The sequence below is a fragment of the Haliaeetus leucocephalus genome, unplaced genomic scaffold, assembly GCF_000737465.1.
Source record: "Haliaeetus leucocephalus isolate CR32 unplaced genomic scaffold, Haliaeetus_leucocephalus-4.0 Scaffold339, whole genome shotgun sequence".
NCBI classification, from domain to species: domain Eukaryota; kingdom Metazoa; phylum Chordata; class Aves; order Accipitriformes; family Accipitridae; genus Haliaeetus; species Haliaeetus leucocephalus.
Genome location: NW_010972775.1, coordinates 528,560 through 553,304, shown reverse-complemented (window position 1 = coordinate 553,304; position 24,745 = coordinate 528,560). Strand labels below are relative to the sequence as shown.

Sequence of the window (24,745 nt, the reverse complement as noted above, 5' to 3'; positions counted from 1 at the left end):
CGGTGAGGCCGCCCGCCCCGCCGCAGGAGCGGGCCCCGCCGGGACTGAGGACGGGGAGGTAAGCGAGCAGGGCCTGGCCGCCACCCACCCCGGTTCCTCCTGCTGCTTCCCGCCCTGCAAAAAGCCGCCGCGTCTGCGAGAGGGGGAAAACCCGGCTATAAAAGGGGAGGAAAAAAAATACACAGAAAGCTAGGTGAGGAAACGGAGATCTTAAACTTAGGCGTCGCCTCAACTCTCCTCTGCCTGCAGCAAGTGCCTTCAGGAGCGAGCCGTAAGAAGGGCTGCAGAGCGCTTTCGGGGGGGGAAACACGGCTCCTCAAACACCTCACGTCCCGCTAAAACTCGTAATTTCCCAGCTTTTAGTAGCCCCCGAGGAAACATGAGGCGACAAGAGCAAAAACCCACTGGGGGTCATCACCCGAACGCTCCCAGGCCGCTTCCGGCGAAGAACTTGACGTTTTCCAGGCGAATGTTTTCAATTGCAGTATGCCTTGGAAATGGTTAAAAAATTCACCTCGAGGAAAACCTCCAAGCCCCTCCTGCAGCTCACCGGCTCCCCCACCCCCCCCAACCCCGTGGGCAATCTCGTTAACCGGCCACGCTGTCACAACTCGTCAGTGCGTGGCCCCTGCCAAGAATGAGCCACGGGTTAATTTTGAAAAATCACCTGGAAAGTCTGTTTAGATCCATAATTTAGGTGTTAAAATTATTTCTTTTCCCCACTACCTCATATTCCTGACACTGGGCTTGTAAGTTTTCCCCTGGTGCCATAGTTAAGCAGAAAATAAATCCCAGTTATAGTAAAAGTTGCTAATATTTCACTTTTGCTGTTTTGCTTACTCTTTCTTCTATTGCCTATGTGCAGTTCGCTGACTTAGTTACAATATTACACCTTTTAAGTCGGTGGCATTAATATAAAACCCAAAATGTCTTAATCCAGCCACCTAAACAGCCTATCCTGGCATCATCATGTCTGCTCTGGGATGAGCTTATTTTGCACTTTCTGCCTCTTTGCGATATTACTGATGAAAAAAAGAATATTGGCGTCACCCGGTCTTTGATAAAAGGACGAGGTGCCGGGGACAAAGCCCTTTTGCAACGTTAAGATTCAGTGCTCCCATTTTTTAAGCGCCATAAGGAGAAAAAGGTACAAATTCACCAAAGCAGTGTATGTTATTCTGGAGCAGGATGCGCATCCCCGGAGGGCTCAGGGGGAGCCGCATCCCTGTTTGCATTTTGAAATACGCTCCATCGTTCAGCTAGAAATTGTACCATCATCTGAATTCTCCCCATTTCTGCTCTGAACCACCCGGAAGCTCCCAAGGAGTACCTTAATTCTAAAAAAAATTGTTTATCATCAAACAATTTTACTCTGAGTAATTCTTTTGGTAAGTTATATTAAATATGCAGATTCTCTTTAGCCCTGTGGTAATCCCCTAGGAGTTTTTCAGAAGACTGGCCCATGTGTTGAAAGACATATGGGGGTGCAGGGAGCTCGCAGCTGACCCAGAAGCATTTTGGGTGGGTTAGGACCACCCCACCGGAGGTTTTATCACCGACACTCAGCTCCCCATCCTCAACCAAGACAGATGAGAAGCCAGATCGATTCCTGAGCACATTATTAACAGAAAAGAAACATCCTGCTTTTATTCTTGAAAATGCTGCAGCGTCTCTGGTTGGGATGAACTGGCTCCTTGCTGTGGGGCGGCCGGCTGGAGCTGGTGGGCAGGACAATACCCCTTTGTCCGGGGCAGCGGGAAGGACAATGAAGCTCCTGTTCAGGATCAGGCACAGGGAGGCACCACCCCGGCACAAGTGCCGGAGCAGCGTGGGCAGGGGGGACCTCGCAGGACACAAGCGCAAAGAGACCTCGTATCCTTTTGGGTAATGCTGGCCATGAGCGTGTAAAAAGAAAAAAATAAAAGCCAAAGTCAGAGAAAAAACAGAGATTAAAAGAGCATTTTTTGGCAGGAGAGTGAGAGCAGAGGAGCAACCATGTAGAGCAAGAAGGTACCAGGGTCTCGTCCTCTGTCCTGATGGAAACAGCCCCTGTAATCATTCAATCCAGAGCAGAAACATACGTGAACGGGCTTGGCATTTACCAAAATTAATAGCGCTCCTGTGCGAGAGGGTGTTCTGTGCAACTCCCTTAGCATAAGCAAGCAGCATCTGAACTTAAAACTGCGGTGTCTGCAGCAGGGAGGCTTTAGTTCAAGGGGTGGGAAGTAAAAAAGCCAGCAATATTAAGTGGACATCGTAGATGCCACGGTGCCGCATAGTCTGGTAACAGCTTTTTTTTTTTAGCAAAAGCCTTGAAATTCAGAAAAAGAAGAGATGAAACCCCCTCATCTGGGGGATGGGGTCCCTGAAGTTTCGCATTGGATTTCCCACGGCGGGGCAAGAGGGCGGCAGTCCAACAGCTGACGGCCCTTTTCCCCCTCCCCTCCATCTGCGTCCCGGCGGCAGGGACATCTGCTCTCCCCGCCGAACAGCTGCCTCCCTGCGCGGCTCCGGCTGCAGGGGGACGGCCCCATCCCGTCGGGAGAGCCAGAGGAGATCCTTCCAGCCCAGCCTAGCTTGATCCACAGAAATGTTCGGTCCATCCTGTTTCGGACATGAGGGCAGAAGGGTTGTCCCACATTACTTGAAGAGGGAAGAGCCTTCGGCCATGGGGATGGAAAAGGATGGGGTCTGTCCCAACACTCTCTCTTGCCCCCACAAAGATAATTTTGCCCCCTAAGATTTAAAATTCAACATATTCGACCCTTAGGATTTCTTATTTTCTGAAGACTACTATCTCCTCTCCTAAACACCCTGTTTGTGCTCATTTCGCTGTTGCTTTTGGAGCATCCAAGAGCACCTACTGAAACACACGCCCAGTCGTGCCAGCAGTGAAATCCTGTGCTCTCACCCCCCTTCCTGCCTGCTCTCCCCCCCAAGCCCCCCCTTGTCCTTGTCCCCCTCCCCACCCCCACATCACCGCCCATCCCGCAGCAGCTCGGTCCAAGCCCCAGCGCGGAAGGAGAACAGGCGTTCTGTCCATTCCGTGGGGAAGCAGCCCTTTTCCCAGGGGAGAAACCTTCTGCCGGCCTGGGTTGGCTTGATGGACCAAGAGCCATCAAGGAGCCAGGACCAGCAAAGTAGCGCTCGCAACGTAGGTCCATCCAACATCCCCCAGGAAAGGTCCAGGTGCCCCCAGCCAGGGTCAAACGAAGCTCCTGGACCTTCCAGGCATGGGTGAGGGTCCTGGCTGCGGCCGTTCAGGGCAGTGTAATGCTCATTAGTGCTCTCAGGGCTGCCACGTACTCGAGGTCAGGGGTCAGAAAAATAATCTGGACTATCTGCAGAAGACTCCACGTGCTGGAGATGGGGAAAAAAACATCTGTTGGGAGGAGCGGGTTCCCTCACTGCCTGTCCCTGCCCCTCCAGCGCTGGGTTTGAGCAAGCCACGGTGACTTAGCCAGTGATTTCACTGATGCCACATTCATGGGGAGACCATTCCCTGGCGAGGTAACACTGACTCTCAGGAAATAATGTGCAATTTCAGTCTCTCATCCATACGCCTCTATATTCCCCGCACGTTACCTAAATAAATAAACTGGAAGAAGGCACAAAGAGTGTTGCCCTGGTCCCTGACACAGTCCAGCATTTGGTAGCCGGAGATGCTGCTGACATCTATTGTCAGCTCTGGGTATTTATGTCCTTTTTTAAGTGGATGCTTTTAAGTGTGTTAATAAACTGAGATTAATAAATTGGTCAGTGCAGGGCCACGGCAGTGGGTCTTAATTTTGCTGGCAGGTCTCAGCTTGCTCCTGTTCTCTATTTTATAAATTAAATTGAAAATCCTAATTCCAGAGGGCATTTATAAGCACTTGGCTTTAGCTGGTTTTGAATTCCCCTCTTTTTTATCCCATTAAAAAATCAGGGAGTTGTAGTATTCATATGGATTTAATCAAAATAGCATCGTTATCAAATAATTTTTTAAACTTACAAGAAATGAGCTCAAAAGTGAAAACTGCTTTGTAGTAATAATAGTAATAATTAATAACCAACTGGATTTCCAGCTGATTTTTCCCCTTAAGAGGTTCTCCAGACTATACCTCTTGCCCTAAGACTCTAGAAATCCCACTGCACGGGGAAAACCTCTGTTACGTGGTATAATATTACACCAAGTACAGTGATACAGCCACTTTATCCTTGTCTTAAATTTATTTTCAACACCATACGTGATCCTTCTTTACCATGTTAAACTTTGCTATCAATAATATTGCCGGATTAAAGCATTTGTAGCCATAGATGTAAATTGTTCAGCAATATATTGGGGTGGCACAGTGCGGGTATAGCTCCCCAAGCAATCAAAGACCTAAGCAGCACTGTTTTAAGAATAATTTTTTTTATTAGAGCAAAAATATCTGGAAAAGAAGAAACAGGCCAGCTTTTGGATGTGGAAACCTTCTACAAGCCTTTGGGGTCTTATCTATAAATTTGATTTCGGGTCGTCTAGACCGCTTTAGCAATCTCTCCCTCTTAGATTTTTGTTTTCATTTTCAGAATAGCTGGGTGCTGCTCCAGTTTCCCCTACAAAGCCAGGCTCAAAGGTTAGCAGCAGGGACACAGCCAGAGCTAAATCAGCTGTCCCAGCCACAGCGCAGCATCCCTGCTCACACGTCACTCTCCCATATTCCCACTGGGACAGGAATGTGCCCGAGCAAACACCTTTTCCTGCATTTTGCCCAGAAACCGCTGTTCTATGAAAAAAATTTGGGCCTTAGTTTTAAGATTGCAGTTCCTAATGTAAACATTAGAGTTTTCTTTTACTTGTGCAGAGTGAGCATATTTATTTATTAGAAGCAATAGTGGTTTTAGCAGTTCCTTAACACCAAGTTTTGCTCTTTTATGAGATTTTACAGCAGGGTAGACGTGTACCACATGGGCAGCTATTTGATCCTGAGCTCCTTTTGTGCACCGTGTGCACATCGTGTCTTTCCACAGCCTTTTACATTCCTGCTCCATCAGCTTTTAACTTTTTAATGACACGCTTGTCAGAGCGATCCAGAGCCTCTTTGTTAAGGTCTTCACCAGCGTTGTTCCTTGACCATCGGCCTGGGAGAGCAGCCTTGATTTAATTTTGTCAAGAGTAGCTCTTAGTCCTTCTCCCTTCCCCAGCTTGCAGCTGCGTAGTCCTCGCGGGGCTGCTAAACACGACTAGCACAGGAATTGACCATAGGTGATGTGCCGATCTGATAAGAGCACAGCAGTTTTTGCTGGCTCCCAGGCAATTTTAGAGAAGAAACCATGACTGAGGACTCCAGCTAGTTTGGCAGGTTGTGATGGGTTGGCCCTGGCTGGATGCCAGGTGCCCACCAAAGCCATTCTATCACTCCCCCTCCTCAGCTGGACAGGGGAGAGAAAATATAACAAAGGGCTTGTGGGTCGAGATAAGGACAGGAGAGATCACTCACCAATGACCTTCACAGGCAAAACAGACTCACCTTGGGGAAAATTAACTCAATTTATTATAAATCAACCAGAGTAGGGTAATGAGAAATAAACCCAAATCTCAGAACACCTTCCCTCCACCCCTCCCTTCTTCCCAGGCACAACTTCACTCCCAGATTCTCTACCAAGCCCCCCCAGCGGCACAGGGGGATGGGGATGGGGTTTATGGTCATTTCATCACACATTACTTTCTGCCACTTCATCCTCCTTGGGGGAGGACTCATCACACTCTTCCCCTGCTCCAGCATGGGGTCCCACCCACAGGAGACAGTCTTCCACAAACTTCTCCAACATGGGTCCTTCCCATAGGCTGCAGTTCTTCACGAACTGCTCCAGCACGGGTCCTTTCCATGGTGTGCAGTCCTTCAGGAGCACACTGCTCCAGCGTGGGTCCCCCACAGGGTCACAAGTCCTGCCAGGAAACCTGCTCCATGGCCTCCTCTCTCCACAGATCCGCAGATCCTGCCAGGAGCCTGCTCCAGCGCGGGCTTCCCATGGGGTCACAGCCTCCTTCAGGAACCCACCTGCTCTGGTGTGGGGTCCTCCCTGGGCTGCAGGTGGAGATCTGCTCCACTGTGGACCTCCCTGGGCTGCAGGGGGACAGCCTGCCTCACCATGGTCTTCATCACCACAGGCTGCAGGGGAATCTCTGCTCCAGCACCTGGAGCACCTCCTCCCCTCCTCCTTCACTGACCTTGGTCTCTGCAGGGTTGTTTCTCTTACATGTTCTCACTCCTCTGTCTGGCTGCTGTTTCCATCCGTCCTAACTTTTTTTTTTCCTTCTTAAAAAATGTTATCACAGAGGCGTTACCACTATTGCCGATTGGCTCGGCCTTGGCCAGCGGCGGGTCCATCTTAGAGCCGGCTGGTATGGGCTCTCTCTCGAACACAGGGGAAGCTTCCAGCAGCTTCTTACAGAAGCCACCCCTGTAACCCCCCTCCACTACCAAAACCTTGCCACACAAAGCCAATACACAGGTCAAAAGGCAAAGGGAAGGCAAAGGAAATTGCCACCCACAATGCCTCTGTAGCCATGGGACCTGAAGCAGCACAGACACCGCACAGCCGTAGCCATGACTCCCCATTTGGGAAGGCCTACCCCTGGTCTCGTTAAGTGTGAGCATCTGAACTATGCCAGCCTATATTCTCACATAAAGGAGCCCTTAGCTGCACCAGGAGTACTTAATTCAGGCTAACGAAGGGGTAGGAGAGTATTTCTGCATGCTGAGAATTTGTCTTTTGCTAGAAAGGCTGAGATAATGAAGTTACTAAGAAAGAAAATACCTGCTATCAGAGCACTAGCTGACCCGTTTCCTGTGTGACACAGGTACCGAATGGTTTGCAACAGGGAATGCAGTTAAGATCTTATGTAGCTACTTACAGAACAGCCTGTTCAGTGTGTTATCTTACTAGCACTGTGCTTCAGTTCACTAAAAAATAATCAGAAAACAAGTTTGTTGTTTTGTGTAATGTCAGGGCAAAGAAGTCTGTAGTTTGTACAGCACATTATCACAAGCTTAGTCGCCTTAATCTACATTTTTTGGTGTTTTTTTTTAATTTCTATTAAAGAGAAATCTTCACTTGCTACTTCTCATTCAAACAACTTGAACTGCTCTTCTGTAACAACCCTCCTTTCTATTCATAGACTTTTTAGGAAGAGGCTTTTAGACAGTGTTCACCGCTTTCCCCATGATAAATATACCAGGCTGATCTACTAGAGCTGCCACTGAATTCTCCTCACATGCAAACACTCACCTTTTCATCAGCTCAACAATACTCTGACCATTTGTGGTGCTTCTAAGGAAGAGCAGAAACAGAACCCCTGAGAATAAGACCCATCGCTGCTTCTCCACAAGACCATACTCACCGTTTCATATAAAGTACCCCAGAAGTTGTGTGGCAGCCTCAGGCACTTCACGATAACAAGTTTGTTTTATTTTTAGCAGTTTATTGCTCCCCAGGCTTCCAGGGTTTTGATTCATTAGAACAATCCAGTTTGTTTTAATTAAACTTTGCCTCTAAATCATAGCAAGTGACAGCTGCCCTTCCACCTCACTGGTGTCTCTTCAAATCCAGTTTTCCCATCTTCAAACAAAGAAGTTGTCATTAACAGGTTTTACTTCAATAAAGACACAACACGGATATATTTTCAGAATGCTTCAATGTATTAGAAAATTAAGAATCTGCTTTCTAAAAACAGAACAAGCATGATCATGCAAGTCTTGGACAAGCACAAGGCAATCAAAAGATAAAAGCTGCACAATATGCAGGAGTCGCTGAGGAACTCAAGGAAACCAAGATAAAAATTAAAACAGTAACTTATACTGAATGCTAAGCTTCAGAAAGTATATATTAATTTCACCACAATGTTCTTGCAGTCTCTCAAACTTACACTTTTAGTTCTGTGCAACAGCTGAACACAAGCCATAACAAACTGTAGAAAAACTATACAAATATACAAAAACCAGCTTGACTACGGAGACACGGTTTATCATTAAAGTCAGGGTCAGATCACGTTACTCTTCTTCAGAGGACTCGCCATCTTCTGCAGGATCTGGTGGCAGGAGGTGAGCTCTGTAAAAAGCATTATCAATTCAAAAGAGTTATCAGAACTCAACCAACTTGTGTTTGAAAGGCTAACAAAGCTCTGGTCCTAGAGGCTCAGTGACCTAAGTGACTTTAATTAGCCCCAGACTGCACCTTGAGACATTAGGATAAAGTAGCTTGTATCAGTCCTAAATGCTAGAAGCCCAGATTTAGCGGCACACGCCTACCTTTTAAATGGGAAAGCCTACTTCAGTGTAGAAAACATTGCACACTGATACATCCTCAGATGTTCTCTGCGCGTCCTTCTTGACCCAGAGGGCCACATGCAGGTCCCACACCATTTCTAGGAAGCTGAAAATTTAACTCCCATTTCACGCCTGAGTTTCAACCTGACTAACTTACCTGTGTGACTGAAAAAAAAAGTTGCTCAGCTACACGAGTACAGCTCTTGCTTCTTCCAAAACATAGTGGGAAGCAGTAAGTTGTTTTAGATGGCGACACTGTGTGTTCTCTGCAGGGTTATCACCACCTGGGTCCTTACTCAGCCAAACAAATTTCAAATGGAAGACATGAAATCTTTGAAGCGCTACAGTGCACATCTTCTGTTTCTCCAAGAGGTAGGGTGCGCTTAAAAGTGTTTGTTTGCTTCTTCTTCAAGACAATTCAGGACTAATTCTTATGGAGGGCCCCCAGACAATTTAGGATTATCTCTATTTGGTGAAAAAGACAACCTTGGCAATTGAGAATAGCGCATCTGTAAGACAATATTTTGCACTACTACCTTTTTAGTCAGTAGTACAGCCTACAAGTTAATCTTTGAAGCGTCAGCTTGGTAAAGCAATTCAATTTCTGATGTACAGAAGTCGCCAGCAGTCTCCTAAGCTTTTCTGAAACAGAGCCGACAGCCACGGAGTGTCACATTGCTCTGGTCCATATGCAAACAAAGTATGTCTGAGAACAGAGAATTTGCCTGTACTACCAGTTACTCCACCCGTTTTTAGAAAACCCCCACGAGGTCAGTGAAGACAGATGCTGCGTTTTATCAGACTTTGCTGAGAAACGTTATTTCAATGAGGATATGAAGGTTAAGAGACACATCGTCAACTTTTCAGCGGTCGCTTGCTCCTTCAAAAATAAATCGTAGTTTCAAAGCAGACATGGAGGAAAACTAGTCACAATTTGTTTCATCCAAGGACACACTGACAGCCCTCAGCACACCCCTTGCCGGCAGCCAGGCACATCGCTCTCGGTATTCTTTAAAAGTGCCAGGGATTTTGCTGTTTAACGTCACCCCGCAGACCACGCTGACTATACCGGGGCACAGTTCAAAGCAACATCACGGAGCACCAGCTGCAGCGATAACAGCTGCGTGCGTCGCTGCCGCTCTGCAGGCGGTTTTAGCTCTCTGTTGTACCTCAGACAGCTTTTTAAATTTTTTTTTTTTTTTTTTAAAGGAAGTGAGCTTTAAGTGCAAGCAGCACGTCCCGAGAGCCAGGCTACAGCCGACCACCGAAACTCCTCAAGCATACAAAACCCGTTCGCTGTTGCACTTTGCCTCTCTGACACACTGAGCGCGCCCCTTCCCGGCCCGTTAACCCCAAGGCACGACACTTCTGCACCTCCTTCAGCCCCACCTCGTTGCAATTTCGGTTCGCGGGGACTCGCAGAGCGGGGGGAAACCCGCGATTAAACGCAACGCTCCTGAGAAAGCCGCCGCGGTTCACGGGGGCGGGCTGACGGCAGTCGCATGGGGACCGAGGAGAGACAGATGGGGGCTGAGGAGAGGAGACAGACAGATGGGGGCTGCCTCCCCACCCCGAGCCCCGGGGGTCCGACACCTACTTTTTGGCGGCCGGCCCCGGGCCGCTGCTCCCCGCCGCCTCTCCGCCGGGCGCCCGGTTCTCCTTCTGCGGCAGCTGCAGGAACTCGCCGATGCCCCTCTGCCAGGCGGGGACGGGCCTCACGCACACCGGGTTCCCCCCGACACGGCGGCCCTCGCCTGAGGGGAGAGCGGCCGTCAGTCCCGCCGCGGGCCGGGCGGGGAGGGACGGACGGACGGACGGAGGGAGGGGAGCCCCGCTCTCACCTCTCTTGGCCACCGCCGACGGTCCCGCGTTGATGCTGCTGGAGCCCAGCACCTTCCGGGGAGCCCGGGCGGCCAGCACTGCGGGGAGAGGGGACCGGTGAGCGGCGGCTCCGCGGTGCACCCCCACACCCCCCATCTCTTCCTCTCCCACCCGGCCCGGCCCGCACCTTTGCGGTAAGCCCCGCCGCACTCCGCCTTCGTCCGCACCATCCTACCCACAGCGACCGCCGCCGCCGCCGCCCGGCCCGCGCGGGAGATGTCGCCGCCCGCGGGGAAAGGCGATTGGCCAGCGCCCGCCAATGGGAGCGCGCCGGACCGCTCCCCTCCCCACGGCGCAGCGGGCGGGTCCTATCAGCGCGGATCCCCTCAGCGCGGGTCCCTTGAGCCCGCTTCCCCTCAGGGTCGCTTCCCTCAGCGCGGATCCCCTCAGCGCGGATCCCTTGAGCCCGCTTCCCCTCAGGGTCGCTTCCCTCAGCGCGGGTCCCTTGAGCCCGCTTCCCCTCAGGGTCGCTTCCCTCAGCCCTCTCCCCCTCAGCGCGGGTCCTCCTCACCGCGCTCCCCTCAGAGCCCCTCTGGCCTCAGGGACGCTTCCCTCAAGCCCGCTTCCGCCAGCCCGCTCCCTTCCTCGGGGGTCCTCTCAGCGCCGCTCCCCTCAGCCGCCACCGAGTGTCAACGGCCCGCCGTTCCCTCTCCCGGACGCGCAGGGCTGCCGCCCCAGCTCGCAGCCCCAGGCCGGTCCCCCGGGAAGGAGGTGGCACAGGGATACCCCGGGCTTCCCCTCCGTGGCAGCGGGGCTCCCTCCCCGCTACCCTGCTCGTTGCAGGGGCTGGCACCCACGTCCCACAGCCCGGCACTGGCACTCATCCTTATTGATACCGCAGCAGTCCGGGGGGAGAAGGGGAAGAGTGATACTGCTCCCCACTGCGACAAATTGTGATGGCTGTGCTCAGCTGCGGGCAGTGCCGCCGACACCACCGAGCCTTTCCGAGAGAGGGAAGTTTGTTCCCTTCCCAGGTGCTTGCAGAGATGGAGCTTTGGCTCCCAACAGTTTGCTGTCTGCCTATGGCACTTTTAAAAACATGTCAGGGAGTTACAATGGCCAGGAGTACCGAAAACCCTGCAACGTGTTACATTCTGGTCCAAGATGCTTTTTTTCCTGCAGCAGCGTGAGTTCAGTTGGATTCAGCATGAGTTCACAGGGAACAGGGTGAAACAACTGCTCTGGCTGAAAAATTACATTTCTTCCTGGTCTTTTCCAGCAAGATCTGTTCCTGGATCAAGTGCACCGCAGGACCGGGCAAGCGTTGTGGTGGCACATCTGTGGACGGGCAGTGCCAGAGGGTAATGCAGGTCCCCAGGGAGCAAGGCAGCAAGCCAGTAGGGACACCCAGGCAGCTCGGGAGCCCAGCTAGGCATGGAGCCCAGGCACTGGGAGTGCAGGGATGGGGCCATTTGTTACCTCCTGCCTCCAGGCTACTCCTGGAGCTCCCTCCGATGTGCAAAGTCTTACCTTACGAAGATCTAGCTAAGCAGCGCATAGGGAGGAAGGCCAGGCAGCCCCAATTTCAGCGCAAGATCGCTTTATGACCAATTAAATCACGGTCTCCCCGATGTGAGGCTCCTTTGTGGCAGCTGCAGCCTGTGAACATGATGTGAGCTGTGTGGGCAGCTGCTGGGGCCAGAGGCTTTTGCCTTTGTGGAGGCAATGAATCTTGCTCTCCGATATCCTGCTGGAGCTGTGTTTTTTCTAAGAAATCAGACTGTCCTTCTTCAGTGTGTCCAATGTCTCGGTGGCTGTTGGTCCCAAACACATTCCCTCCCTTCCCAACAGTTATTGCTCCCTTTATCTTTTAATGTTCATTCTGATGTGTGTTTGCTTAATCAGGCTTTTAGTGCTGGCTTCTTTTTTAAATGATAGCGTAATTCTCCATTCTCTTCTGTTTTGTGGTGCTGGCACGTGTGAAAAGTTGACAGCATATGTCCATACATTCTGCATGGTATGTCTAAATAATTTGATGGTTTTAATATTTTGTACCTGCCATGGAAACTGGTTTGCTGCTAGATGACTGTAAAAGTGAGATTTGGTAAATAATGATTAGAAATGTTATGCTAACATTATGATTGAAACAATAGACAAAAGTATAGCCAAGCAATTAACTAGTAGAGGTAGTTACTCGTAAGTTTTGCAGTTCTTTGATCTTATGACTAGAGTTCCTGTACGCTAGGTGAGAACGATGTTGAAACTGACCACATGTGACTGAAACTGTGTTAAGCTTCAAGGTCAAAGAACAAGGACAAGAACAACGACTTCAAGGACAGCCAACAGAATCTCAAATGGGTCGGTGGTCATAAAGGCAGCCCTTTGACTCAAATGAACCCTTCATTGTGCATGATCGGATGTAGGCAGTACTATGATAATCAGTTATAATCATTTTTATGTATATGTATACTAATCTGATTAATATGCAATTAGTTATTCTATATAACCTGTTAGTGTTAAAGCTGTGGCATGCATGCTAGGTGGAATTATTCCCCGTGTCTCCCGTGCTGCAATAAAAAATGCCTGCTTTCTAAAACTGCAAAGCGAGTCTTAGGGAGTTTCTTCGACCGGCTTTTCGGTATCAACGTGAGCTATAACAATATGTTTTTACTCTGTTTGGGATGTGGTTTTGGTTTTTAAAGAGTGGACCGCAACACCCTCGCCCCGGGGAGAACCGGGGCCCGGAACGGTCGTTCCGCGGCCGCGTTCCCGGGGGGGGCGGCGGGTGCCGGGGCGGTGCGCCGCTGTTTCCCTTCCCCTGCGCGGAAGATGGCGGCGCCCGGCTCGCTCCTGGCCTGGTGCGTCCAGCACCTGCGCGGAGACTTCGGGCTGGATGTGGGCGAGGAGGTGGTGAGGTGAGCGGGGCCGGGGGCGCCGGGGCGGGCAGGAGCCGCGGCTGGCCCCGCTCGGGGCCGTGCTTTTCGCCGGGGTCTACCGGGTCCCTCCTCGCCGGCCTGCCGTGGCAAGCCGCGGTGGCCCCTCGCGTCGCCTCCGGGTCCCTCTTGGCCCCGTGGGCCAACACGGAGGGCAGATGGTGTTTTCGGAGCAGCTTTCGGGGAACCCGGGGATGTGCGCCCTGGGTTGTCCTGCGGGTGGGTGCCCCGTGAGGGGACCGGGTGGTGGGGAGGGGTCCGGGATCGTTGTGGGTGGGTGAGGAAGGGCATGCTGCTGTCTCCTTGTGTTTAAGCAGGAGCTTGTTGGCTTATGGTTAGATTTTTTTATGTGACCTGGTGGCACCTGGGATCTTAGAGTGAATTTTTTAGTGTTTGGCAGAGGGGTTGGGGGGGTGTCACTCCGCACTGGAACAGGGGCAGAAAAATAATTTACCTTATGTTTTTTTCAGTGAAACAGCCACAAGGGATTTCCAAAATTGCCTGTCTCAAAATTTGACTGGTAAACCCCTTTGTTACCAGAGTCTCTATAAACACCTGATCTGGAAAGGAGAGATTAATAGCATACATGTGCGATTAGACCGTTGGTTTCCTCAGAACAAAAGCCCCCTTACCCATTTTTCTCCATCCCATCCTCTTGCAGGTACATCTTGTCAATAACAAATGAGGACGAGATCCGGGAGTACGTCGTTGACCTTATTCAGGGGACTGATGGGAAGAAGAGTCGCTTTTTAGAAGAACTCCTGGCCAGGTGGCGGAAATCCTCCCAGCTGCCGTCTGAGCCTTTGCCAGCGTATCGGAAAAAGGATGGTGAGTGGTATGGGGAGGAAGGAATTAAAGTCTCAAAAAAGCTTGTCTCAGTTTTTCTCTTTATAAACAATGATATGCCACAAATGCCCATGACTGGTCCTATTTCTGTTGTGACAGCGTAAAGCCCATTTTCATTCACCAAGTAAGAGTTCAGGGACATCTTTCTAGTGCTGATAGTTACCCAGCCTTTCTTTGTGCTTACGCACGCTTCCAGAGACTTCGGAAGTGCCTCGGGCTGGAGACCAAGCAAAAAAGGGTAAGCGCAAAGGAAGGAACAAGCAGGAGACACCTGCGTATGCTGAGCCAAGTGCACATGTAGAGGAAGTAAAAACCCCCCTCGACCTGGCCAAGGTGAGTGTGTCTGGTACGCGAGGGCAGGCTTTGAAACGGGGTCACGGGGAAAGGTCATATCAAACACTAACAAAAGATGTGATTGAAAAGTGGAAATAAGCCTTCAGAAACATGAATCCTTCATTATCAGAGTCCTGATGAATGGGATTATGTACCTGAAACCATGTTTGTGTTTCCCAGCTACATCACAGGGTCTAATAAACGCTTGCCTCCCCCTGCAAACCCTGTCTTGTCTTATATACAGCACAGCTTCTGTGGGATATATGTTTGTGTGTCTTTGTTCACTCACGGATAGCATGCAACGTGGCAGCCACAAGCTATAACCTGAGCAAGTACTTTGGCGGCCGTTGGGATAGGCGAGGGTCCCACCCTACAAGCACACTGTCAGTGAGTTGTACAGTCGCCTGGTTGCAATGAGAGGGGCAGCTGTTCCCGTGCATCGACTGTTCAAAGCTGACCATCAATTTGGACAGGGTGTACTTGTACCCTGTGTGTGTCCGGGAGCCTCACTGCTGTGGGGCAAATAATACGAGGATGGGGAGAAAGATGGTGTATGTTTGTGTCTGTATCGTAGAGTAAAATAATCATCAGGTAGAGACTATGTCAGAATGGATTTTACTCACCCCCGAAGAAGCCTGAATGAGAGAGCGGACAATAGAAGTAGATGCTGTAATTAGTAATAAAAGGTGTTTCTTTATAGCAGAGGTGTGAAGCTTGAGGAATTAAGGAAGCCACCATGTGGGTAGAACATTCCTTCTTGCTGTATATAAAACTTCCCAGTCATGCTGAATAAAGCCTTAATTGGCAACGGAAATATTTCAGGCTGCTTCAAAGAGGAAGCCTTGGGCGCTAGTGTCCTGGTTTCAGCTGGGATGTAGTTAACTGTCTTCCTAGTAGCTGGTACAGTGCTATGTTTTGAGTTCAGTATGTGAAGAATGTTGATAACACTGATGTTTTCAGTTGTTGCTCAGTAGTGTTTAGACTAGAGTCAAGGATTTTTCAGCTTCTCATGCCCAGCCAGGGCACCTGACCCAAACTGGCCAACAGTGTATTCCATACCATGTGACGTCCCATCTGGTTTAGGAACTGGGAAGTGGGGGGCAGGGATTCGCGGCTCGGGGACTGGCTGGGTGTCGGTTGGCGGGTGGTGAGCAATTGCCCTGCGCATCGTTTGTACATTTCAATCCTTTTATTACTACTGTTGTCATTTTATTAGTGTTATCATTATTAGTTTCTTCTTTTCTGTTCTATTAAATCGTTCTTATCTCAACCCAGGAGTTTTACTTCTTTTCCTGATTTTCTCCCCCATCCCACTGGATGGGGGGGAGTGAGTGAGCGGCTGTGTGGTGCTGGCTGGGGTTAAACCACGACAGCTAGGTAGAGGAATCAGAGCTGTAGCGAGTGCCTTTCCACTGAGCAGCAGCTCTGGTTTGGCCATTTCCCTGTCTTGTTCAGCTCCACTCCTGCACGTTTAGTGTTGAGATTGAGGTGTTGTTTGGTTTTGTGGAGACCTTTTTTTTAGTATTCATAACCAGTCTGAGCTGCAATGAAAGAAACTGCAAAACAAGAGCATAGAAAGGCTAAAACCCAAGAAATCCTGCTATTTTCAAGCAGCACAAGGCCATGCAGCAAGCAGTAGTTGCCTTTCCCAGTGACAGTTAACTAACTTTTTGCAGCAGACTTACTTACCTTTCAGCAGAACCATTTCCCACAGTCAGCACATTGAATATGACGATCTTTGCTCTTAAATGTTGTTTTAATTACCTAGGCTGAATTTCTGGATTTTATTTCTGGTGTAGTGGATTTTGACTTGGAGCTACTTGCTGGGAACCCGAGCTCCTTCCTTAGGTTCAGATCCAGCTGTACAACTGCGGTCCCAGGTTGCGTCAAATACAGCAGATCACTCTATTGCTGTCTGAGCGTAAGAGTGTGCTCCGCAGAAATAAGCATGTGGATGTGCAGTGTGCTTGACTTGCATTGTTAGACTTGGAGTGGAGTCCTTCATCCTATAAACATCCAGCATGTTGCACCTCCCAAAATTAAGTTTCATGATTTATCCAGGTGCAAGCCTGACTGAGCAACATCCAAATCCTGAGAGTCAGGGTTGCACCTGAATAAATAGGGGAACTTAAATGTATGTTTTTAAATTGAAGTTTTGTAGCAGGGAGGCTGCAAATGCTTAAAGTGTTTGTAAAAGTATTTGTAAGATAAGAAAACATTTTTTTAACTGGAGGGCTAAAAATGGGACGTAAAGTTCCATTTCCTTGTAGTTACTGTCTAATGTAATTAAAAAAACAGAACAAAACTGAGAAAGCTCTGCCAAGGTTTGCTAACCAAGGTCGCTTTATCTGGTTTTGGGTTTTTTTTCATGACAGTAGTGTTTGGATCTGGCAGTGGCAGTCAAGCCAGTTGGGCAGAACTGGGGGGACTGGAAATGCTGCATCCACTTGTCACTAAACCAGTAGCCTGGTGCTACCGAGAGCAGGTAAAAAGAGTCAAGACAAGAGGTGTCCTAATGCCATAGAACAGCACCATCAAGGAGAAAAGCAGTGTGGGGGGACGTGGGACATAGAAGCAGTGCTAGCTGAGGTGTGGGTCAGAGAGCAGGAGTGATCCTCTAGCGTGCAGCAGGCAGAGAAAGTGAATTGTTGCTCTGTGGTGAATGAAAACAGGCTTTCTGGGAAAGGGATTCTGAGAAATCCTCTTTTCTGTTGTCAGGAGAGACTGTGGAGAGGAGAGGCAAAGAAAAGCTGTGCTTGCGCTGCAAGAGGATTTTCAAGTGTGTCACAGATATGACAACTAAAGGCCAGAGAGTGCATTTATACTGGAGTGCTGCTTGCTGAAATAGATAAGGGTAATAAGTCCTAGTCTTTCTTGCTCATGGCTGGCATGCAATTCATGGTTGAAACCAGTCTCATCTAGTGTTAGGAGGCAGGTTTGTGCCTGGAGTGTGTGCTTACTTCTCAAAGCATCTGGTTTTGAGTATTGCTAGAGAAATGGTAGCAGTTGGCTTTGTTCTGTTCCCCTGGAATGACTTCTGTGCTGTAATTAATTCCTGCAATTAACTTCTCAACAATTCACTTCTCAGCCGGTACCTGCTGGAGATGTCAGGTGGGAGGAGGAACCCTTTGTTTCTTTGATCAAGCTATAATGTCTGAAGGAGAAAGCAGAGAATCCCGCTATTAGATTATTAATCCAGCCATCACGTAAAATACCTTGCTTTGTTTCTGATCAGGGTTTCTCTACTTCAGCCTGACCCAAAGCTTAGTCCCTGACCCAGTGCAGTCCCTGATTGAAACTCAGAGAGGTGAATCACAGAATCACTGATGCCGAGTTATGAAATGAGAAGAATTTACATTACAGCTAAATACTTGAACATGCCGTGCATGGAGAACCTCTGCTTGGGTGGCTGTGCCAGGTGGAAAACAAAAAATGATGGGTGGTGAACAGGCTGTGAATGAAGAGGTCCTGCTGCCACCAACAGCTGTGTTTCTGGGGGTAGGCACACAAAGGACTTCATAGTTACAAACAGGGCATTGCTACAATCTAAATAGCCCTTGAAAATAAATCTGGGAGTAGATGAGCTGCTGTTTGAAGCTGTTAAATGCCCGTGAGTTAATATTGCAGGTCCAGAGGACTGAGAGCATGCCTGCCATCTAGACCCAAACAGTTTTAGCTTTCAGAGGCAGCAAACATCAAGTGGATCAGCAACATCCTTATGTCCTTGCTTTGTTTAGATTCTTTGGACCTTTTCTGGCAGGCCTAAGCTTGTCTTTCCGTTGAATCTGGGGTCTGGTCCAAGTTTTATTCCAGTTAGGCAGAATAACACTTGTCTGAGTCTCCCCAGCCTGTTCAAGGGTCAGTGCTTTCTCTTTGCTGCCGGTATTGCACTGTGAATACAGTTTGTTTGTTTATTTTTTTGCTTCTCAGGCACAGGAGAACAGCGGTGGAGTCGGCAGCAGTAGCAATTCCTCTAAGAAGAAGACCAAATATGTCAGCCTGTATACCAAGGAGGGGCAAGACAAACTGGCTGTCCTGATCCCTGGGCGTCATGCCTGCGAGTGCCTGGGCCAGAAGCATAAGCTTATCAACAACTGCCTGGTTTGTGGGCGCATTGTCTGCGAGCAGGAGGGCTCTGGACCCTGCTTGTTCTGTGGTGCTCTGGTTAGTAACGAGGTAGTTTTTATTTGCCATGCTTTGACGTGGTGTAGTTTGCTGAGGGCTTTGAAATGGCATGGGGCTAAATTAGCCTCTTGGGTCAAAGTTCCTCTAGCAAAGTTCTCCAGGCTCTAAAGCTGGGCAGGAAAGAACCTGTACTATCTCCTTCTAGGGGAAGGAGAAGTGCTGTGGCTTTAAGTAACTTTGTGTTTCTTCTATGATGTGCCACATGAGAGAGCAGAGAGGTTTCCCTCATAATTTACATCACTTTGGAGCTTGCCTGATTTATGACAGTCTCCTGTGGCTGTCCTGTGCATCACCCTAGTGTCCAAAATGTGTGCGAGGCTTCAGCCCCATCCTGGGCACAGCCCTGGTAGCCTTGTAGGGAGCAAGAGACATGGCCAGGGCCAGCGTGCTGATGTTTCTTCAATGCTTGTGCAGTATGCATCATTTGGGGTACCTGTTACACCCTGTATTTGGTTGAAAGGGCACCTTTTGGAGAAAGGGGGCAAGTTAATGATGGCAGATTAAGTAAAGTGAACTTCAGGAGAGAGGAAAATATTGGTTGGATGAAGAAAATGTTTTAAATCAGATTGGTTGCTATTTTTAAGGATCTGTTTAACTCCAAGTGGCCAACCAAGAGAGAGGACCTCTGTGTTAAGCATTGTTCATCTGCCTGGGGAGGTTCAGGGTGCATTTCTCATCCTTTGAGATCACCTAGCAGTGTGCCCACCCAGAGAACCAAGAAAGACCAAGCTGTACATTTCTCATGGATTGCTTTTAGTGAAGAGCAAGCTTTCAGGATTCTCCCCGTGTAAATAACGCCGAAGAGAAGGAGGTGTGGACTATCTTGGCCACTTTAAACAGCTTACCCTGAGCTGTTGTCCAAGGCTCTGAAGCTGGTCAAGCATGTGATGTCCTTCCTAAGTCTTCACTTTCTTTTTTTTTTTTTCCTTAGGTGTGCACTAAAGAAGAGCAGGACATTCTTCAACGGGACTCAAACAAGAGCCAGAAGTTGCTGAAGAAGCTCATGGCAGGTCAGTAGCAATTACATACCTGTAATATAATGAATCCAATCAGTTGTGCAACAGCAGGAGCCCTCCTCTACCTCACTGTGCTACACTTGCCTTAATGCTGTGTGGAATGAGAGTGTGTATGTCCTGCTGTCTAAATTGTCTAGATCCGTTTGTTGATATTATAAAGAATTGCTGGCAATGTCTAAAGGTAATTCTTGGGAGCTGACACCTGAGTGTTTCTCTGGGATGTAAATTGCCAGGACAGTTTGTGAACTTTATTTGCTTCAGACTTTACTGAGCCACTTGTCCTCGTTGCTGCATGGTGTCTGTGGTGGGCATTAAAAGGATGGCTGGGAAGTCGGCTCCTTTTATCCTCTCTGCAAGCACTCGGCAGCATTTCTGGACTTCAACAGAGGTGATAACTGCAAGTGTCAAATGGCAGTGTATAATGTCCTTACCCAGAGGCCCCAAGGCTGCTCGTTAGGCATTCCTGAATCAATCACATGAACTGGATCATTGTAGCAGTCCTTGAAAATTAGGGTAAGTCTCATGTGGAATGTGTGCTGTGGAAGATGAAGTGCTGCTATCTGATTTGCTGGGTCTAGAGAGGTGGTGGTTAATATTTTCTAATGACTCTTCTTGTCTAACACTTATCTTGTGAGCTAAAAATAGGAACAGAGCCAAGGAAAGCAAGAGGAAATAATACCCAGTCTCCCAGCGAAGACCTGTGCATTATGGGGATCTTTGTCTGAGTTTAGCTGAAATATAGCCAAGGTCACAGTGTTCTTGGTTGAAAAACACACTTTGCTGAAGAACTGGGGAAATATTTACTCTGGGTCTCGGTGTCACCTTCTTTTTAGAGCTGCTGAGATGGCAGGAGGTGCTGTAAGTCCCTGACAGTAACAGCTGATCACAGAGTCAGTCTGTTTATAATCTTCCTGTAGAGATCCTGATGTACTTCAGGATCCCCTTTTCTTACCCATTTTATCGGTCTTCCCTTCTGCCCCTGCCAGGTCTTGTTTTGTGCATTATCTGTGTAGGTGAAAGCTGAAATGCGGTTAGCTATTTGTCTTGGGGGTGAAAAAATGTGGATCAGCAATGACAGGGAAATACAGGCTTTTTTGTTTCCCTGAAATAAAGGCGTTAGCCTGCGTGATGTCTTGTGTGAAATACATTGGTTTGTTCCATTGTGGCTTTGATGGAAGCTGGGGTTTTTTTGTTCCCTTTTGTTTGTTTGGGTTTTGGCCCTTTGCCAGAACTGGTAAGAAAGAACTTGAGTTCCTTGCTGGGAATAGATTTCTCCATTTCCAACAACAGCTGGTCTGAAAAACCTGCTGAGGTGTGTTGGGGGAGGATTTCATTTGCGAGAGGCTCGTACAGCGGCAGACAGAAGGCTTGCTCTGTGCTTAACTGGCAATTGTCAGTGATCTGTTGTGACCAAGAGTCTCTTTGTGGAGGTGACAACACTTAGGAGAGAATTTGGCCTTTAGGAGGGGACTGTGGTTGGCGACGGATGGAATTTAGGCTGCCCAAATTGTTAGTGAAGGGTGAAGGAGAATCAAAAGACCAAGACCTTCTCTCTAAACACTACCTACATGTTGTCACTGTAGTATTTAAATGCTTGCTCCTCTTTGGAGGAAGGAGTCTGTGAAAGGGGCTACAGGGAAAATTGGGGCTTGAACCTGGTTTGGAAAGGTGCTGATCTTGGTGCAAAGTTCTTCTTTTAGCTCCTTGAGTGACATTTGTTTTAGGGGGCATTTCTGCAGCCAGGCCCACCAAGACTGGGCTTTAAATAACTTACTATTGAGCTGTGATTTATTTTCTATCTCAGGTGCTGAAAGTTCAGGGAATTTGGATGCCATAAGCAAAGACTTACTTCCTCGACAAGAAGCTAGACTCAAAGCAGGCCTGGAGATGGCTGTGAAACACAAAGACAAGTTGTTGGAATTTGACAGGACAAGGTAAGATACTAGCTGTGAGACTATTGTGAAATAGCATCAATTATCTGGCAGGCTAAGCTGCCGTTAACAGAAATGTTAGAGAGTTCCTTCTAAAACCTGGGCTGTAGCTACAGTCACCTTAACATTGGTGTTTGGTGGAACAAGAGTGAAGCCCTTGAGTAGGTCCCATTTGGATGTCCTTGCTTTGTTCCCCTGACAGTCCAGCTCTCCAGAGAGAACAGAATGGAGTCGGTTGGAAGGCAGGTTTGGGGTGGTCAGAGCATGTCACTGTCCCACTGTGCTCATCTTCTGCCATTGTGGTTGTTTCTCGCCAGCGTGCGTCGAACCCAGGTCATTGACGATGAATCAGATTACTTTGCCACGGACTCCAACCAGTGGCTCTCCAAGCAGGAAAGGGAAGCCCTCCAGAAGAGAGAGCAGGAACTGCGGGAGCTGCGTCACGCCTCTCGGCTTACCAAAAAAATCACCATTGACTTTGCTGGCAGGCAGATCCTGGAGGAAGACGACAGCATGGCTGAATACCACAGCAGGTGAGTGAGAACTGGCAGCGCAAAGGCACGCCTGAGAGCAGGGAGGTGAAAATCGTCACGGATAGTGGTCTGGCTGAATCTGGAAGAGCAAGTGTAAGGAAAGCTGAGCAAGCTGATCCCTTGTAGGGCACCTCTGACACTAGGACACAGTTTTGTGTTATTTTCTTCCTTGACGGTCTTTTTGGCTTGCAGCATATCATCTCTTCTAGCACAGCTCTGCTGGGACCCTCTCCTAAGCCCAGCTGTGCGATGCTTGCACGGGGTTTCAGTAGCTGGCATGTCTGTTAAAGATAAACTGCCCTGGAAAGAGATGTTGCAGAAAGCCTATCTCAACACAACCAATCATCTCAAATTCAAACCAAGCTGAGTTTCTGCAGTAGAGAAGAGCGACTGTTCAAATTAAAAATCACACCAAGATGAAATCATTTAGTTAGGGGAGGTGGTAAAAAACCGCTTTGGGTCAGAAGGGGAGAAGGGAGACATTGCCAGGGGGAAGCAGGGAATTTTCATGCCTTTTGTTTGTGCTTGCAGACTGGATGAAACCATCGAAGCCATTAATTGTGGCACGCTGAGCAAGCCAGCCGGGAGCCCAGAAGCAAAGATGACTCTGAATTCTGGTGTTTTAGTGAATCCCCGTCTTCTTCAGCCTGCTCCTTTGGTCAGTATGGGTTGAATGATTTATTCTAGAGTAATGACTAGCTTTGGGAGAGTTAAGCTTAAGAATTGTGAATTCTCACATGTTTGTAGTACCTCTTTCGTCCCCTGTGTCTGAGAGATCCTCATTAGCCATCTGAGTTGGGGACAGAGAAGGTTTGCCAATGACCTGCTCTGTTCCCTGCTTTGGTAGATTTGGTTTGTCTGAGTTTTAGCCTCCTGCCTCCTTTTCAGGAATGTGGAAGAATTGCTGAGAGTCACCCTAATGTTGTGTCACTTTCTCTGCTCTATTTATGAAGCCTTTTCTGCCAGATTTCCAATTTCCAAAGGGCATAATCTCTACCCTCTAATTCTCCTTTAATCATGGTGTTCTTGCTGTATGCTAAGCGTTTGGAGATTGGATGATTCCCAGTTTTGAGTGTTGACAGCTGTGAACATGCTTTGAAAATTGTATCTTCCTGTGAATGTTCTGAAACACCAGCAGGTAGATTTATTCTTTAAATCTGTAGTTTAGCTGTGATGCATAGAAAGGAAAAGCCACACAGAGTGGAGCATGACCTTGTTTTTTCTACTGTCAAAGTATGGCATGTAAGCACAGTGAGCTCGCAGGGGAAGGAAGAGTGATCACGATAAGAGTAATACCTCTGTCCTTAAATGAAGAAAAACTTCAAATAGGATTTGCACTTGATATACATTGTTCCTAGAGAGGTGCTAACCTTTTTCTTGTTTCTTTTGAACACTCTGAAGTGGGTGGACCAAACTGGTTTGCTCCCACACAGGAAAGCCATCCATTTGATGGGCGCTGGAAATGAGTCTGGCTCAGAGCGGAACAGGTTGCGGATTCAGGATCGAGAGTTGCAGGAGATCTCAGATGACGGTTGGTGCCTCAGCATGCATCAGCCTTGGGCTTCCTTGCTCATAAGAGGAATCAAAAGGTAAAGGGGTGGCCTGAACTGTGATGTATCCTGGTCAGCTCTTGCTTCGTTGGTGAGATGGGAAGTTGTGTTCCTCAGAGGACCTCTGTGGACTCGCTTGCTTTGTACAGTGACTGATACCTAGTGATAGCTCCAGGTTTGGAAGCCGTGCTTCCTCATCCAGTGTACTGATGGTTTGAGAAGCCTGTGAATCTGTTTTTCATGAGAGTAGCTAACCTGGAAGTTACAAATTCCTTCACAGTGGGTAAATTTAGAGAGAGTCTGAGATTTCTGCATTATAGTTGGGGGTGTACCTTTCTGGAATTTGAAAGGCAAATAAGCTGAAAATGTGAAATAAGTTCTTCTGGTCTTTTTGTCCCTCATAAAAAGGCCAACAGTGGCACCAGGTTTTGTTTAAAAAAAACCCAACCACCCCCCGCCGACTTGCTACTACCTTCCCTCTCTGGGCTAGGAATCAGGTTACAAAGAGAAGCTCCTTCAGCCCAGCATCCCTGCCAGGTTATTTCACCTTTCCTACCATTAATATAGAACAAAGAATCTTCTTTAGCCTTTTTTTCCCTTTTCTTCATAGAATTTTTCATTTTAGAGGGCAAAGCTTTTTCACTTCCCAAGCTAAAGATGCTGTAAATCTTAACATGCCCAGCTTCTGCGTCCAGGTGGTCTGGGATGCTGTCAGCTGCTCCGATACAGCTGTGGCATTGATGCCTAGTGCCCATTCTGGGATCCCCAAGAGCTGCAGCTAACGACCGCTTCTTACAGTGCATGGTCTGTTATTACTCCCTAGATTGCGTGCTTACTGTGTGTAACTTTTTGAGCTTGTAAGGGAATTGTATGAGCAGATTGTCCTACACACGTGTCTGGCATACTGCTGTATTTGCAAGGGATTGGTGTCCTTTTTTGTTGTTGCTTTAAAGCCATGAGGACATGCTCCGCTTGTGGCATTATTTCTTGCCCATCTCAGCTTTTCTCTGTAGTGCTGACACATTGCTTGAGTTTAAATAGTCAGGGCAAAGCTTAGCAGCAGGAATTGCGTAGTGAAACGTTCAATTGAAAAATCTGTCCGTGTGGGTGATTTCTGCTGAAATTTAAGTCCTAAATTCTCCTTTGTTCTCTAGGGTGGAGGGCAGGACCTGGTACACATCTCATAGAGGGCGGTTATGGATTGCAGCTACTGCTAAGCGACCTTCCCCTCAGGAAATCTCTGAACTGGAGACCACCTACAGAATGCTGCTCCGGAAAGGTGAACTTCTCTCCTTGGATCTTTGTA

General features: G+C 48.5%; 2 protein-coding genes across 6 annotated transcripts in view; one reads left to right on the top strand and one right to left on the bottom strand.

Annotated features, from left to right (window-relative positions):
- Positions 1-9,884: 9,884 nt before the first annotated feature.
- Positions 9,885-10,342, bottom strand: KIAA0101 (KIAA0101 ortholog). The gene is made up of 3 exons (XM_010572227.1): positions 10,300-10,342; positions 10,133-10,210; positions 9,885-10,045 (listed from the first exon to the last, which is right to left on the bottom strand). Exons 1-3 carry the CDS (start codon positions 10,340-10,342, stop codon positions 9,885-9,887), a joined length of 282 nt encoding a protein of 93 aa, XP_010570529.1.
- A 2,574-nt stretch (positions 10,343-12,916) lies between these two features.
- TRIP4 (thyroid hormone receptor interactor 4) overlaps positions 12,917-24,745 on the top strand; it is a 34,309-nt gene continuing 22,480 nt past the window's right edge. For 4 of the 5 annotated variants that reach the window (XM_010571543.1, XM_010571544.1, XM_010571545.1 and 1 more), the window contains exons 1-10: positions 12,917-13,027; positions 13,707-13,873; positions 14,088-14,224; positions 18,155-18,388; positions 19,341-19,419; positions 21,230-21,359; positions 21,674-21,889; positions 22,421-22,547; positions 23,291-23,478; positions 24,594-24,718. In XM_010571543.1, coding sequence (XP_010569845.1) covers positions 12,942-13,027; positions 13,707-13,873; positions 14,088-14,224; positions 18,155-18,388; positions 19,341-19,419; positions 21,230-21,359; positions 21,674-21,889; positions 22,421-22,547; positions 23,291-23,478; positions 24,594-24,718 — 1,489 coding nt within the window. In that variant the 5' untranslated portion in view covers positions 12,917-12,941. Of the gene's footprint in view, positions 13,028-13,706; positions 13,874-14,087; positions 14,225-16,602; positions 16,710-18,154; positions 18,389-19,340; positions 19,420-21,229; positions 21,360-21,673; positions 21,890-22,420; positions 22,548-23,290; positions 23,479-24,593; positions 24,719-24,745 lie in introns of those variants that run through there. The other variant, XM_010571546.1, reaches the window with a different exon arrangement.

Excerpts from the sequence above, each read along its gene's own strand:
- KIAA0101 (XM_010572227.1), bottom strand. The coding sequence starts at position 10,342 with ATGGTGCGGACGAAGGCGGAGTGCGGCGGGGCTTACCGCAAAG. Across the intron at positions 10,211-10,299 it reads CGGCGGGGCTTACCGCAAAG|TGCTGGCCGCCCGGGCTCCC; the intron begins GTGCGGGCCGGG and ends CTCTCCCCGCAG. Across the intron at positions 10,046-10,132 it reads GTCGGCGGTGGCCAAGAGAG|GCGAGGGCCGCCGTGTCGGG; the intron begins GTGAGAGCGGGG and ends CTCTCCCCTCAG.